Below are 18,136 nucleotides of genomic sequence, written 5' to 3'. Positions count from 1 at the left end.
TCAATATATATGTAGGAGCTTGTTTTCTACTTTGGGATTTTAATGCCAAGCAACACAGGGCCAGACTTGTGAACTATTTTCTCAATCAAAGTGGCATGGTGGGAATTGTCTGGAATGCACTTCCGCCCGATAAGTATCAACTGTCCATGTTTGGGACGGGTTGGACAGGCTTATAAGCAGCAAATATGGGGCGAGCTGTCTATGGCGCCAGCCTCGTAATCCAGCAAGCTTGGAGATGCCGGGATCGACCGTACCTATGACCGGGTGTGAAAACCCTTGGAGTCAACTTTGTGTGCAGACACTTTCGGTGTTGTCACAACCCGTGGTTACAGTACCCAACCCTGTGCACATACAAGAGCCCACGAATTCGTTGGTAGATCCACCAGATGGTGGCCGCACGAATACGTGACAACAGCAACAAAAAAATAAATAAATAAAATACAATAAAAAAATAAATAAGAAAATTAGTTTGCAGGTACGGCAACGTGCAGTTAATATGGACAAAGTACTGTGACTATGTGTCCCAGTCCGCCCAAATATGAATGCGTACCTTGTAAAATTGGGAAAGCCACATTAACTGAGCGCGCCTAGTAGGCTGCAAGTGTTGTATGATCCCCAGTGAGTTGAGATTGAAAATATGATGTGCCGTTGTGATGGACATCCAATGATGGGGGGAAAAACAAAGCGCCCTTGAGCAGCTGAATTGGCGAACTGGACATCGGCGCTATACAAATGTCTAGTATACATAAACATTATCAACCTGGTATTGTTCAAGAACTTGCTTCCTAAAAATTGGCTTTAAAATGTTTATGAATGCAAATTTGATATTGATGGAATGATGCCCACATGACAAAGCCCAACTCATCGACAATTGTCCTCTTTTCTTCAGGTAAGGTGGCATTCTGTTTTATATATTTGCTATGCATAATTAAGTATCATGATGAAATCTACCTTTGACCCTTGACTTCTTTTGGGAATAATATTTAGTGTCTGATATGAAGCTTACAAAAGAAAAATCTCTAGTCTTAAGCGAAAACATGTACCATATATAAGAAACAGAAAAACACACAGGATATAAACAGACAATTTATTAATGATTATTCATAAATGAAATGTAACTGAAATATTACGCTTAACAATACGTATTACTCCAATATGTTATTTCATATCCGTACAACAACCTTCTGAGGGAAAGTTGTAGATTCGCCAGCGAGGGATCATTACTGATAGAGTACTTCGACCAACCGGATCGTGAGGTCAGGTAACATGACTGACATAATTAAATCATCGTATCTCAACCTCGTAGATCGATGCTGATTGACGTTGATCGCTTAGTTGTCTCGTCCAGACTCGATTATTTACAGACCGCCGCCACAATAGCTGGAATATTGCTGAGTGAGGCGTAAAACAAACAAAGAAACAAACAAACAAATCATGATAGCTGTTGCAAATCCATCGAACTTGGCGTTATATCTACGAAATTGGAACATTTCTTAAAAAGCCTGGCGGTTTGGCCTTATGCCCAGGGAATGATATAGACAGGAAATCCGTTTCGGCAACTCATGGCGGTATAACCACTTTGGTGGCATATCCAGGGGCCAATTATTAAACGACATACATGTTTTCCCAATCAAACTTACACCACTTAGTACTTTGTTGTGCATCTATAAAAATATAGCAGCGTACAATCTATTTTCACTATCCATGCCCGACTCATTAATATATGTGCGTGTAATCATCATATTACATGAAAAAATATGAATGTAATGTGCGTTTTTATGCAATTTATATTATTATGGTTTGAGATTATTATACATTAATTGCTACAGATACTGTGTATACATAAGATTCCAAGTTTACCAGTTTAAGGTTTCTTAAACACTGTCGACAGGTCCTCCCTGCATGTGTTGTGAATATAATGAAGATTCGGGTTACGATTAATCTTCAGTACCAATGTTTGTCGTAGGAGGCGACAAACGGGATCGGGTGGTCAGGCTCGCCGACTTGGTTAACACATGTCATCGGGAAACAGTTGAGTAGATCGATGCTCATGCTGTTGATCACTACGAATGGCATACGATTATCCACACTGACGTCACAGTCCGAGTCCAGGCGAAGGAATGCGATATGCGTAGGCGTTGGTAGTGGAATATTAAAGCAAATTCGTTAGAGAAAATAAAATGACTCGTTACGTTTCTTGTGTATTAGCTTTTAACAATCACCCAGCAATATGACGGCGGTTGACACCAGTAGCAGGATTCTCACATCGCAAATATGTGGGGAACAAAAATGAGGTCTACGACGTGACAAGATGACTTGAACGAGATGACTATCCCCTCGCCCCGTAAATATGTTAAGAACTATATATTTAAAATATATCCTAGTTGCGTCTTGCAGTTTGTGATAATGTTGTCATGGACTGCAGATCCAATACATCATTTTGGCTGTCGGATAGCCATAGACCCGAGTTCGATTCTCCACATGGGCACAAAGTGTGAAGCCCGTTTCTGCCGTCGCCCGCCGTAATATTGATATTGCTAAAAGGTTGATAAAAGCGGCGTAAAACTAAATTATCATATTTGAAGAGGCCGTAATAACACACGCTGGTCCCCTAATCCATTCCCATTTCCTGAAGTCGGGTCAGTGTCCATGGACATCAAACTATTCTTTAAAGGGAAATAAGATGTCTTCGTCGTATGTTGAGGTACATGAAGACGAGGCTGACGATGATGATGATGCTCACAATCTCGACGAGGCCCAGGATAGAGAGTACCAAATATAATCTGCAAATAGCAACAATCATCATCAGACTGGACTTGATTTCGTTTGGAATACCTGTTGTGTAATCGATGACAGTGTGGCATCCAATCCGTAAAGATCTCTGAAGCAACTCATGCTTGTTATAGTACAAACGGGATCGTGTCGTCAGACTCGCTGACGTAGTTGACACGACATCCATGTATGACCATTCTTTGATATTCACACCTCAAAGAGAGAAAAATCTATGGCATTCACACATCAGGACCAAACCGTCGCATGACATTCATACATTATAAGAAAAGAACCATTGTGTGATATTCACACATTAGAAGAGACGAACCTTTGTATGACATTCACACATCCTAGAACAGTATAGTGCCTACCTGTACTCAACTGTCTGGTCCACCACCAGATGTTCCGACTCGAATGTCTGCCCCGCTACACCAGCTGCAGTAAAATCAAACAGAACAAACTGTAAACCAGAGGACACTGTGCACTTTAATCTGATTGGCTGAAAAACATACTCGAATCATGGTATACGATTGTTTGATATTGAAAGAGTATTCGCTGCTTATCAATATGTACAAATACGCCAGTGAGGGTGGACCTTTTGGTTTGCTTTTGTGCTTACAATGTTGATTATCATGACATGTTTGCCAGTTGCACGCAGTTGGCTCTTAATCAGTTCCCATGCTGTGAAGGTGTTTCAGATATTATCTTACCTCACACATGAATGTCGCTTTCTGATTGGCTAAGCGCTATTCTATTATTTTCCAAGTACCCCGCTTACGGGCGATGCATTATATTCAATGTACACGGCTGGGAATTCCGAACTCATATGGTGCTTCATAGTAGTACTTCTTTGCCTCGAATACATTGAATCACGCATGAAGCACGGAAATTACCGATGTTTTGCGATTGAAAATGGAAGAAAGGGAAACTCTAACTTTGTTTACCTTGTGTCATCTGCAAAATGGCGATTCGCCCCGCATTCAGGAGAAGTGCTTCAAACCGTTCAAAATTAAAATTCAGGTGTTCGGTAAGATAAATACGTTGTTCATTGGTCCCTTGGGGGCCATGGGCTCATTTACCCATGCGGGCCCGGGGAACATAAAGAAACCTCGAGGGTACATAAGACCATGGCCCCCTCGCGACCAGTGAACAACGTATAGTGTACACCTTCCCCGTGTCTGCTGCAGTTATTGACATTCAGTGTGCATATACATTAAAGCTGCGATCCTTAACTTATTAAAAAACTTGTATACAGTTGTATACCAAAATAATACTGTGTGATTGGGTTTAGCTTTACGCCACACTCAGCAATATTCCAGTTATGTGTCGACCGTTTGTAAATAATCGAGTCTGGGCCAGACAATCCAGCGATCAACAACATGTGCATTTATCAATGCAATTGGGATACGATGGCGCGTGTCAACGAAGTCAGCGAAACCGACCACCCAATCCAATTAGTCGCTTCTTACGACAAGCATGGGCTACTATAGATCAGTTCTGACCCGGATCCTCGTTGGTACCACAATCTTAGATATAACGATGAGACATGTACAATCGAAGCTGCTTTTAGCAGAAGTTTAATATGCATTCGGAAAGGATTTCAAAACATGTATATGTACGTACAGATGCAATTATTTATATTTCCTGTGACAAGCTTATATTTAAGAGCGAGTGAGTGAGTTTAATTTTAAGCCGCACTCAGCAATATTCCAGCTATATGGCGCCGGGTATATTCAAGAACCAGTTCAGGCACCAAATTGCGCGACCGCCCAAATATGACTTTACCAGACGGGACCAAGCGTAGAACCATGTTTGGCTATCACAGTTGTTAACAATCTGGCTATCTCTATATCTGGCTAATTTGGGAAAAGTTAAACCGGTCATTTGTTATTTCTGCAAGGATTATCGGATCCTTACTGTTAAATGCTACCCATGAGGCCACTTGAAATGGCGTGGAACGTTGTTTGTCACATGAGGCACAAAGGTCAGAAATGCCTACTTACTGATCCTGTCTCGGGGAGGTGTGGAATGAATCGGAAATTTTGTTTTGGTGCGTCGCATGTAGAAATTTCCATCCAACGCCTACTGTACAACATTACAATACCTCACTAAGCCTTGTAGTGTTGTACCGTGATCGAATAACTTTTGGTCGTGAATTGTATGGCCCTGTCAGACTCTTGTTGAAAGCACAGGAGTTTGTATCGCTCAGAAACGGTGTTCGAAAGACATATAGATGTATAGACCCTACCCTAATACTATTATATAAAAGGAGAGAGATGTAACAGGTCACTGCGTACAATATTTTTAAGGTCCCGTCGAGGCCAACGGATCGAAAGTCAGATGATTTCCCTACAAAATGACCTATAAATGGTCCCATTCGGATCAATATTTCAAAAGTTATACGCCACGAATCATCGAAAACAGCAACCTCTGCAATTTCACGCCAAAATCATGGATCACCCAATACGGCGAAAACTCACCTTTTGAATTCGTTTATTAATTCCAGTCTCGCTGACAGCACCAGCGCTGGGCTGGATTCGATCGACTGCGGCATTCCGCGGTTCGGGAAACTTATTGCAACATCTACATGTCCTTTTCTCTACAGTAAGCAAACATTTTCACCAAAATCGACGGCAATCCTACTCACTTGTCGGCCATAAGTGACCTTGACATTCAAGTGACCAGTGAGCAGATCCGCACAAACAGACTCGGGCCATCCGACTGGGAAATGAAATATACAGTGGGATATTATGTTTATAGGCATTTCACCTCTAAAGATATTCTTACCACTTTACTGTTCCGTACATTATTCAAACTGTAAGAAATATTGCCAAGTTCATATTTCGCGCTCATAAGCGAACAGAAAAAAAATCCAAATCCCGAGTCTGTCCTCCTGATGTTGCAAACAATGCTGTTTATGATCACTGGACCAGTGAAGGTCCCAGGGTTGAACAGGTCTTCAGCAACCCATGCTTCCCATAAAAAGGCGACTATGCTTGTCGTAAGAGGCGACTAACGGGATCGGGTGGTCAGACTCGCTGACTTGGTTGACACATGTTATCGGTTCCCAATTGCGAAGATCGATGCTCATGTTGTTGGTCACTGGATTGTCTTGTCCAGACTCAGTTATTTACGCCATATAGCTGGAATATTGCGGCGTAAAACTAAACTCACTCACTCAATATGATCACTGTTTAAAGGAGACACACAACCAAACCTGATTTTGTTTCTTGTCGGTCACAACTCTGTGTCGGACACTGCAGGTGGGGAGACACTGGTCTTGACCAGTGGTCTGAGCAGTTACACGCTCCCAGATCACAGGAGAATTTCCCTGGCCAATGAACCGCGGCATGCTCTGGATCATGTACACACAGGATGGTGGACACCTCACGCTCACAGGCGAAGTTCTTGTCAGGACTGAAGGAAGAGGTGAATCAGACGATGAGACGATGGAGTGAGGGAGTGAGCGAGTGAGTGAGTGCGTTCAGTTTCAGCAATATTCCAGCAATGTCACGACGGGGGAGGCAGAAAAGGGCTTCACATATCCTACCCATGTAGGGAAACAAACCTGTGTTTTTATGATGAGCGAACGCTTTAATCACTATGTTAAATCACCGCCCCCTGGATTAAGTGAGATAGTGAGTGAGAGTGTGTAAGTGAGTGCGTGATTGAGACAATTGAAATGCAATCACTCCTAATAATAAATGTATGAACGCGTCGGTATATAACACGTTTCTGAGACGTAGAAGCGTGGGTACATAACACAATTCTGAAAAGTAGAAGTTTGATCATGTAAGTATGGGGACACCCTAAAATTTATTAGTCATATGGAAACTTAACAGTGATTTGGTCATTTATACTGTATGGTGAATGCAACTTTTTGTTTGTTTAACGGGCACTTTAAACGACATGTTGGAACATGCAGTGAAGTCAACATTCGTTGAATTTGAGTGAAATGAAACATTGTCAAAAACGGTGAAATCCAAAGGTGGTGAAAAACACCGACAGCACGTTTGATTCAAATCCGTATAATAACAGCTTTGTGCATTGTTACAGCTTATCATTAGCAATATAATATCATCTCTGTTTATATGTCTGTTGCGTCTGTCCGACACTGAAGCGTAGCGCAGGCGCAACGGACCCAGGGTATCAGGCTGTAGGACAGAGCAGTCTCAGTAAACTTACATTCCACCACTGAGTCTAACAAATCCTAGTAGAAGATCTCGTCAGGTAACCTTTGAGCGACCTATGACCGCCCAATCAAATGCGAGACGATTAGAGAGGTTTAACCAATCAGACAAAGGCTACTACGTAGGGATCGGAGGGACTTTCAAAATATTCAGTTCACTGACACAGATCTCTCCACGAACAAACATCCGTGTATAACACAGTTATTTGACCTGCAGTATATACTCTTTGGGGTTTCTGTTGACATGGTTACCATTAGCTGATAAATCCGCAAGTTGACATCATTCAATATTTACAAAAGCACGACTAATTTTTAACGACTGTTTACTCACCGTTGTCATGGTTGTAACATGCGCCGTGTGCACCACCCGGAAGCGATCGTGCGCTAGATGACATTCGGAATCGTTCGGGTACGAACCTTTTCGAGATCAAAAGCTCAAAAGGTATGTGCCAATGTCCGCTTTCGCGATTTGGTAAACTGTATTCTGACTGGTCAGTCTCAAAGGTTACCTGACGCGACCTTCCATAAGATTTTGTTAGACTCAGTAGTGGATTGTAACGAAAACTACTGACGCTAAGTTGACTTAGACTGTAGGACAGAGCACGCTGCACGACGTGTTTGTCAGGATTAGATTATCAAAACTGGTTAATATCTATATATCCAGTTGAATGAGTTGGTCTCAAAATTTGGGACTGGTTATTGTACTAAGTTGCGCAACAGGACGGAACCCAGAAGGCAAAAAACGAGGCAGTTGTGTAATGAATGCTTTGACTTCGCATGATCGAAGCAGGTAAATTAAACGTCGGAGTGGACATGTGCGTCCCCAATCCACTCACATGTTACATGTGTCTACATTTCACCATGTAATGGGTCTCATTCATGTCGCAACTCTGTGGGCTGTGGGGATCGAGGGCTGTGGGGATCGAGGGCCGTGGGGCAGTTTAGTGGTAAAAACGTTTGCCAAAATGAAAGAAAAGAGATTTTTTGGTGAAAACGAATGAGCCAATGCATGTCAAAATGCACGACCAGTGGGTAATACGTGGAACAGGCTTTGTCCCCGTGTTTCTTCAGAAATACAGCTTGGGAAGTTTAGCATGTGTTAATCAGTTGCAGATTCTATCACACTCGTACAGACACTCATTCTTATAGTGGACAAATGGATGATCGGGACGGGGCAATGAAAATTGTTACGCGCACAAATAAAAGTGACGCGCTGATGACCGCGAAACATTCCAATATTTTTATTTAGCCTAATGTACGTATGGTTGAGATAAAACCACTACATGTGGGTGAGATACATTAAATACGTACATGAGTGATAAGATCTGGTTTTACGCTTCTTTTCGCAATATCCCTGCAACATCATGCCGTGGAAAATCAGAAATGGGCTTCACGCATAATACCTATGTGGGGAATCGAACCTGGGTTTTCAGCGTGACGATCGAACGATTTAACCACTATGCTACCACCTCCCACCCCCACACACCCATCCACCGCTCCATATGTCGACAAAAGATAAAATTCCTCACCATTCATCAGACGGGTGACTGACGAGAGTAGCGTTGATGACAGTTGTGGCCGAACCTCCACCCTCAAGATTGATGGCATTGATGAAGCCGAGGTCAAGCAATATCGATGCCATCTCGTAGGCGTCGACTCTGAGACACAAAGACAATAAACTCCTTTTCTATTTATAAGTACGAAATACGAAATACAAATTCTGATTATGGTCGTGCTTCTATATTAGTACTAGTGTTTCTGTCAGAGTGGATAGCGTGTTCGTCACCTCTTATTTTCTTCCAGAGAAGACCCCATCTAAGGTATTACGGTATTTGTCTCTTTAGAGCAGATAAATGATTGAATATTGGAAAGACAGGCCATGGGAGGACAGAGCGATTGACTTCAGTTTTACGCTGCACTCAGCAATATTTCAGCTATTGTTAGTAAATAATCGAGTCTGGACCAGACAATCCAGGGATCAACAGCATGACCACTGATTTACACAAGTGGGATACGATGAATTGAGTTGACTACCCAAGTCTGAACATCCAATACCGTTAGTGACCTCTTACGACAAGTATGGATTACTGAAGATCAGTTCTATGCACTTGTGCACGGGAGGAGAGGTCCAGGGCCTAGATTTTCGAACCTCTCTTAGATAGTCGTAATTGCCATACATTAACATTAACTTACGACTACCTATGCGCTAAGAGAACTTCGAGAAATCTAGGCCTAGGAGGAGACGTCAAGGGAGGAAACGTCACGTAGGCTAGGAGGGTCAAGACAGGAAGATGGAGAGCTCACGAGAGGAGAGGTCAAGACAGGAAGATGGAACCTTTATTCAAGTCTCATACAGTTCATGGATTTAGGGATCTTACTGACACTGGGCAAAGGACCATGGCCAGAGAAATTAAACAATATATGCAGGTTGTGGATTTGAAGTGAGGTGAAGGTGAAAATATAACTATACCCAACATTTCCTTTCGTCACATCAACATGTGCAATTAGGATGCGACCATCTTTGTCGTGACCTACTGCGATTCGAGCCTTTTGAAGTAAAGCAAACTGTCTCAGTCCTGCAATCAGAATTAATGTATATACATGGTTTATTATCTTCCTCCTTTACAAACTGATAATCATGAATATTTTGGAGGGTATTTGGTATTTCTATCCTCAAAAATATTCTTGTTTGTACTGTAAGTAATTTAAATTTCAGCGCGTGTATTCTGCAAATGGCCATGAATCGTTTGATAAACCTTTAACATCTCGTGCCACATAATCGGGGCCGTACAAAGGTCACCGGAAGTACGCTGAGCGCCGACAGGCCGGAGCCGGGAACCGGAAGTAGCGCCTCGTGAGCTTGGCTGGAAGTGATTCTGGGGAGGTTTCATGTCCTACTAACCATGGAAACATGTACAGACCAGTGTAATTTACAATTAAAGAATCTGAAAGTTAGATGGCTTCTTTCTGAATGATTCTGCTTTGAAATATGCGTCCAATTCATAAAACTGTATTGGAAATGGAATTTTCGTGGTTGCCTTGTTGAACAAAAAGTAGGCAGCCCTTGGTGATCAACTGATATATCAAACATTACAATGTGATTTTGTCTTAAACTAGAGATACTCAAGATAGAAATGACTATGTAACCGATAGTGTAAGCAAGACAGTGAGTGAATATGGTTTAACGCCTCTTTTATTCAAGCAATATCACGGCGGGGGACACCATTAATGGGCTTCACAACGCGACCTTCTGCTAGGGTTTGTTAGACTCAGTATATCGGTGTAACAAATAATGCTGATACTTATACGGTATCCTATCAATACCATGGTCGGGGAAGACCAGAAAAGTACCTCACACGTTGTACACATGTGTGGAATCGAACCCGTGTCTTCGGCGTGACGATCGAACACTTTAACCACTAGGCTCCCCTCATGGCCCTGGTATGTAAGAGGAACTCGCCATCTGGAATCATGCAGCCATTTACATAAGTTTAAAAAAGAAAACAAAAGGAGGAGACTTGCCCATTTCAGTTGTGCACGAGCACTCTCTTTTGACACTCTCTTCAACATTTATCTGCCCGTCTCTGAGGAGCCAAAGTGCTCCTCCTACAAGCTGGGTAAATTGATGGGTGGGCAGATCCTGCTTTGACAGGTACCTGCACAGTGAGGGAATATTGTCTGAGACACACACATATATAAGCTTAAACTATATGATGAGCAGCATATAACTGACCACCGCGTCCTTTAAGAATTATCTCTACTAATGATTATCATCGTGTATAGTTACTGCGCCGTCTGTGTGTTCAGAGTCACGTTGAAGTCAGAGCGAAGTCAATCACTAGATGATTTTTACTTTGGTTTACAAATGCTGGCATCAAGATATTGTACGGGACCATGCGGTTCTGTAAAGTACTGAAATGGTGTAATGTACGTTCAGATAATTACTTAGAGCCAGGGATGAATCAGTGTTCATGTGGACAAGGGTCATAACTGATATAACAAACACAGGTGCCTTGTGCATCTCTCCAGACGCGGTATTGTGTGTTTGTATTCTGCGCCCATTACATATACTGAACAGCAAAAAAAACCCGTTCGTTTCCAAAAAATGAAATCTCATAAAGTAAGCGTGCATGTTCATGCCTTCTATTTGAAAACTTGGCAAAAGGCCTGAGTTGCGTTTCTTTTGCTGTTCAGTCTAATTTACATTTATGGGTAATAGACGCACATTCGTGTGTCACAGGAAAACACTAGTATGCTTGACTGTGACGAAAGGAATCCCACTATTGTAGTTCCAACATACCCTACGAAGATGTAGCCGTCTACGGTGACGCCGAAGTGGACATTCTGCACACCACCCGAGTCTCTGACCAGTCTACCGTCGCTGTAGATGTTGCCTGTTAATGAAGCAGTGGCCAGTGAATTTCCTTAACACAGGAACACTAGATATGGGCTCCAGTTTGCCCATTTGGAGAATCGAACCCGAGTTTTTGGTGGGACAAACGGGCGTTTTAACCACTGGGCTACCCCACCACCCTGTTTCTCGAAGAAATGTTTCTGAAGCAAAGCGATCACTATTATATACTGCCCACCAAAAGTTTAGACTCACTGGTGTAAACATAGCCACTTACATCAGGCAACTCTTCTAGACTAGAGTTTGTAAAATATTCCATATTTTTTAAAGGTACTGTTTACTCATGGAAAGATGTATTGTAAAACAAATTGATAAAGTTGAACAGATTATTGTCTCAAGTTTATTAAATGATAAAAGCATAGAAAATTGGTGAATTCTCCACAAAACGCAGCTGTTCATATGCACCACATATGCACATGCTTTTCAGCATTTTGATATATATATTAAAAGTGAGTCTCAACTTTTGCGGGGCAATACATATATAAGAAAAGTATTTTCAAATGATCTTAAGATATAACATATATAGATATATAGAATAGTTTCCAAGCCATTATCTGATATTTGTTTCCGAGCGCGGCCTGTTGCTGGTTAAGGTTGACATGAGAAACATGAACAAATACACGCTTCAAGATTCAAAATCCAAGACTACTGCAGGAATGAGAACCTTGATGGTGTCAAATTATTTCAAACTCAATGACAGACAGACAGAGTTTCTTAACCACCGGATCTCGACAGCAACCTCAGAAACTGCCACAGGCGGTGACGTCATCACATCTGCACTCTCAGCAAAACGTCTACGAAACAATGTCGTCTTCGAGGAAACAATGTCACCTCAACAACAAATCAGTAGCCTTATCAAATCCTGCTACTTTCATATCGTCCACATCAACAGGATCCGACACCTTTTGACCATAACACTGCTCAGTTACTTATGACAAGTCTCCAAACTCGACTACTGCAACATTCTCTACTCCAACATTTCTGGACATCTATTCAACATTTCTGGGATTCTGCAAAGAATTCAAAACTCTGTTGCCCCAGCAGTTAACAGTGTTCCACGAAATGAAAGCATCACTCCCAACCTCGAACAACAATCACGAGCTCCGTATATCCTTCAGAAACAATTTAAGCTTCCCCTCTTCACACACAGCTGCATTTATGATAATGACTTTCCCAATACATGTACACGAAGCATCTTGTAACTCCCGATACTCTTAGCAGATCACTCCGCCCCACCTACTCCCTACTTTCTCAGCCAACCATCAAAATCAAGTTGGGTGACAGATCCTTCTCAGTCGCAGCCTTAAATACCTTTGGGAAGTAGGCGCTATATGAGTTCATCATTATTGTACGTAATGACGTACACAGAACAGAACTGCTAGACGTAGGACACATCAGTGGACTAAATTGTTTCATTAGATACTAGTTGGCCCTGTCAGAAGCTGTGAAAATACCAATTTTGATATTGATTTACATTTATAAGCTGACTGCAAATTCTCCCCTCCGACTTAAATGTATTTATCTCAATGCCAATCAAACTTGCACTTCTTTCCTGTATGATTATATCAATTAATATTTTTTCTGTTGATTTTATTATATAATTTTAAATATGATGGGGTGATCTTAACACTACATTGAATGCTTAGTTCACGAAAACTAAACAATTAGACTTGTTTATGTCAGAACATCCAGACATACTTTATCTAGAGATATTAAATGAAGGAGTCTTAGCTGGTCCATATTCATTGATTAAAATATGTTAGTATCAAATACCTGACCACCCGATTCCGCTTCTGTTAATGGTTTCGTACGAGCATAGTCGCCTCTTGAGAAAAGGAATGTTAACGACCAATTAAAACCGGTTTGTTCATGAGTTGTGTTTTAAATAAGATATGTTTTCTTCTTTGTTGTTTATCTCCATACTCAGCTATATTCAGGCTATATGGCGGCTTTCTGGAAATAATAGTCTGGGCCAGACTATCCAGTGATCAACAGCATGAGCATCTATTTATTGGGAAACGATGACGTGTCGACCAAGAGAGCAAACATCACCAGTAGATGCCCTCTTATGACAAGCATGGGTTGATGGAGATCAGTTCTAACACGTATCTTCACGGACCTACCGGTATGACTATATCAGAGGTTTTCCCAGTGGTTAGCAACATGTCCTTTAATACATACGTAATGCGTCATTTTCCCTTCAATCACAAGTAACTCAATGATGGAAATGATACCAAATTTACCACCGTCAGCTCCTATGGGAAACCCATGACACAAGATATTAAAACCTGCTTCCTATGAACTTCTAAAATCAAAGGGTTTTCTAAATAATGAACTAAAGCGCACAAAACAGTCAGATCAAGATCTTCTGTCTTACCATTGCACTCGCCAGTGGTTGTGTTAAAAAATCCCGCACTTGTAGCCAAGATACACTTCTTCTGTTTGGCACTCTCCTTGACAGTGGCTCTATCGCCACTCCCCTCTAAGCATGTCCCGGGGGCACGCGGTTCCAGAACCGAAAACGTTTTCGTGGGGTTATTAACTGTCTGAAACAACACACTGACAGTCCTTTTGGTAAAACCGAATCCTACACTCTTGAGTTGATATCTCGATTCGACTAAGGGTAGGATCAAGTTGGCACTGTTGTGGGCTTTATGCTTCGTGTGTGCCATGATTCCTTGTTCAATATGCTGACAGTCCAGAACCTCATGAGAAGAACCATAGCTGATCAAAAATGGCAGTACCACGTTTATCCCATCAGATATGAACTTCCGACCACTGCAAGTTAAATCACATTATATATTCATATGAATTTTTTTTTTTATGTTTGAGTGAACTAGTTTGGTTGTACGTCCCTTTTACTAATATTCCAGCAATATCAGGGCAGGGGACACAGGAAATATGCTTCACCCACAGTGACTGTAGCCATATTGGGAATCGAACTAGAACGCTTTCACCATGAGGCTACCACATCGCCCGTTTTTATGTTAGAATCTAATTTCAGTTAAGAAGCCGCTGTGAGATGGGGGATTCAGAAACAACAGTGAGAGAGTTTAGTTTTACGCCGCACTCAATGTTCCAGCTATATGGTGGCGGTCTGTACATAATCGAGTCTGGACCAGAGTATCCAGTGATCAACAGCATGAGCATCGATCTGCGCAACTGGGACCCGATGACATGTGATCCCGTTATTCGACCATTACGGATTCAGAAACAGGAAATCTGAATATGCTTCATTTAAGGCTTCCGCATTCGGAAAGGACTGGGTGGCGGTTAAAAACTTTTGTTTAAGGACAATGAGAGATTAGTGGGAAGAGCCCAATGCAGTCTTTGCCCCAAGGTCATGCTGCTGAGACGAGTGAGGGAGATTAGTTTCACGCCGCTTTTAGAAATATTCCAACAACATCACAGCGGGGGACACCCGCAGTGGGCCTCACATATTATCTTACATCACACACGAATGTCGCTTTCTGATTGGCAAAGCGCTATTCTATTTTTTTCAATGTACACCGCTGTGGCTTCCGAACGCTGGTGCTTCATGGTAGTACTTCTTTGCCTCGAATACCATTGAATCACGCATGAAGCACGGAAATTACCGATGTTTTGCGATTGAAAATCTATGGCAAGAGAGATAACTCTAAAACTGTTTACCTTGTGTCGTCTGCAAAATGGCGATTCGCCTCGCATTCAGGAGAAGTGCTTCAAACAGTTTAAAATTAAAATTCAGGTGTTGTTCACTGGTCCCTCGGGGTCCATGGGCTAATGTACCCTCGAGGTGTGTTTATGTTTGTTCATGTTCCTCAAGCCCGCAGGGAGGGGAGGGGAGGGGAACATAAACATTTCTCGAGGATACATGAGCCCACGGACCCCGAGGGACCATTGGACAACTTATATTTTACACACGTGGAGAATCGAACCTGGGGTTTCTGGGTTCGGTGTTATGAGCGAACACTTAAACCACTTGACTACCCTGACTTCATTACATGTACCAATGTCCTCATGAGCACAGCACCTGTATACTTCAATTGAAACCCCAAATGCAGCAACAGTCAACAGTCGGAAGATCCTCCACATCAAAACGATTCACAGTCCACAAACAATTCTTCCCTTCAACCGTAAGAACTCCTGGCTGCCCTTGACAACGCCCCGTGCGCCACCTTCTGACACAGGAAAAAGAGAAAGAGAAAAACATTACTTTACCCAGTCAAATGCGATAAAATGGAAACTGATCCATTTGAAGGATTATTTCATTTATAAGGTACTCGCGAATGATGAGTGGTCTATACTGAACAGTAAAAGAAACGCAACTTTGGCTTTTTGTCAAGGTCTTTATCAGACGACATACACAAGGACAGTTACATTTATGGGATTTTAGGTCATCGGCAATACTTTCAAGTTATAGATTTATGATAATTAAAAGTAAACGTATGTGAACGAAGGACAGCAAATCATCTATACTGTGATAGATATAACTTTAAAACCAGTAATTCAATCTAATGAGTGAGTGAGTGAGTGAGTTTAGTTTTACGCCGCACTCAGCAATATTTGAGCTAAATGGTGGCGGTCTGTAAATAATCGAGTCTGGACCAGACAATCCAGTAGTCAACAACATGAGCATCGATCTGCGCAATTGGGAACCGTTGACATGTGTCAACCAAGTCAGGGAGCCTGACCACCCGATCCTGTTAGTAGCCTCCTGCGACAAGGATAATCGCCTTTCATGGCAAACATGGACTGTTGAAGGTCTATTCTACCCCGGGACCTTCACGGGTATGATTCAATCTAAAACCGTTTAACTATAAAAGAGGATACAATATAAAACCAGGCTATAGGTCGCCAACAACTGAAGGTAGATCACCATATTACATAGTGACCACAGGGACTTACAGTGCCTTGCTACATGCGTGGACACTAAGTGGATTTACACCATCCCTTCAGACGCTGGCGATTATAGGAAAATTAAACCATAATTCAAAATCACGAAAATACTACGTTTTAAACAATCTGGTAAGTTGAAATTTCCTTTGATGGTTTTGGGACAACAATAATTTCACAGTACTTCAACCCCTTTTGAGGATACAGCCACAACGTTGATCTAACGGTTTCGGGTGGTCAGACTCGCTGACGTGGTTGACACGTCATCATGCCCCATCTGCGCAGATTGATGCTCATGCTGTTGATCACTGGATTGTTCAATCCAGACACGAGTGTTTATAGATGGAATATTGCTGAGGGCGACATTAACAGATAACAAATATGACAGTCATAAAATATACAGATCACCAATCTTTCCATACTTAACGCGGAAAAGGAGATTCGATTGAGCGGTCCTACATAATAGTTTATTCTTAAACTCTCCGACGTTACAGCATTGTCGGTGAAGATCCGGGTTAGAACTGATCTTCAGTAAATCATGCTTGTCGTAAGAGGCGGCTGACGGGATGGGGTGGTCAGGCTCGTTGACTTGATTGACAAGATGTCTTATCCCATTTGTGTAGATTGTTACTTATGCTGTTTATCACTGGATTGTCTGGTCCAGACTCGAATTTTAATGATTTCCGGTATTTGCTTCTATTCTGCCTCCACAATTTCATTTACTACACTTTCTTGAAAATCTTGCTTCTAAAATAGGTTCTTGCGTAGCAGTGAGATATTGTCTACAATGTGTAGTGATAGTTGTTGTCCAAAATGTCTTTAATGAATCATATATGTATCCTCTGGCTTGTCGACATTCTCAGTCGAACCAGGTCACTGTGTCTTCTGTAGCATGCGTATTGGTTGTTGTGTACAACCTCGTGTTGTGACATGTGCTTACTATTTTCTTGACAAAATTATTCAAGGTCGGCTTAGCATAATCAATACCAGGATTAGAATATCCGATGACAGTCTAACACGGAATTCCTTACTGAAAGTATCGATATCTTCGTAAATGGATTGAGCTTACTCACCCTTCTGTTTGTCGGCTCGATTTTATCATGCTAGTATCTGCACGTGCAGTCTGGGGTGGGGCGTGGTCACGTGGTTTGTCATGTGGTTTTGTTGTGCTTACTGCCGCAAGTAAACAATCAGATACTGACCGTGTGACGATTTTAAACATTCTTTTTACGTGTGACTGGACAATGTATATGCCTCCATCTGTTAATTGCCGTTATTGATATGGAGCTAATCTCCATACTGAAATCACCATCACAGTAACAGACTTACACACTTAATTTACTTGATGGTTGTTTTGAATAAATCCATTTAATGTCAGCGGGTATAATTACCGTTCCTATGTATATATCTCCATCTGTTGATTGCTATTAAATTATATGAAGTTATTCTCCATACTTGAACCTCTCCACTGCATTATATGTTACAGCATATATGTATATATGTATATGTTACGTTTACACTTAACACCATGTGCCAGCCTGTGCCACCATGTTACTTTTACACTTAACAAACATTTATTTCGTGGTTTGTAATATTAATGATAATTTTCATATAAGAAAACAGCAACGACAATGCACGTTATGCTAATTATTTTTCAATATGGTTTCAAGAGTTTCAATACAGTCAATTATTTTTGAACGTTTATGAGTTTAATCATAGGCAATTATTTTTACCTTTCTCACATACATTGCCAAGCAAGTGTTTATGGGTATTTCAGTCTTTTCAAAGAAAGAAAAGTACACCAACAAAACGCGAAACATTTTTTCCTATAGAGTACAGTTCATCTTGTGGAGCCTTGCTTGAGATTTGTCCAAACATATATGTCTGTA

General features: G+C 41.6%; 1 protein-coding gene across 2 annotated transcripts; it reads right to left on the bottom strand.

Moving 5' to 3' along the window:
* Window positions 1-1,073: 1,073 nt before the first annotated feature.
* On the bottom strand, window positions 1,074-17,361 carry LOC137258096 (N-acetylglucosamine-1-phosphodiester alpha-N-acetylglucosaminidase-like). Of its 2 annotated transcripts, none has more exons than XM_067795655.1 (10): window positions 17,321-17,361; window positions 15,385-15,532; window positions 13,750-14,150; window positions 11,262-11,355; window positions 10,484-10,617; window positions 9,432-9,537; window positions 8,491-8,619; window positions 5,990-6,189; window positions 3,144-3,207; window positions 1,074-2,783 (listed from the first exon to the last, which is right to left on the bottom strand). In XM_067795655.1, exons 2-10 carry the CDS (start codon window positions 15,444-15,446, stop codon window positions 2,669-2,671), a joined length of 1,305 nt encoding a protein of 434 aa, XP_067651756.1. In that variant the 5' UTR covers window positions 15,447-15,532; window positions 17,321-17,361; the 3' UTR covers window positions 1,074-2,668. The 2 variants fall into 2 exon arrangements, with proteins under 2 accessions (XP_067651756.1, XP_067651757.1); XM_067795656.1 differs by having other exon boundaries at window positions 15,385-15,529; window positions 17,321-17,360.
* Window positions 17,362-18,136: the final 775 nt, after the last annotated feature.

The sequence above is a fragment of the Haliotis asinina genome, chromosome 12 (assembly GCF_037392515.1).
Source record: "Haliotis asinina isolate JCU_RB_2024 chromosome 12, JCU_Hal_asi_v2, whole genome shotgun sequence".
NCBI classification, from domain to species: Eukaryota; Metazoa; Mollusca; class Gastropoda; order Lepetellida; family Haliotidae; genus Haliotis; species Haliotis asinina.
Note: the sequence above shows the minus strand (reverse complement) of the source record. Positions and strands in the feature narration are given on the sequence as shown.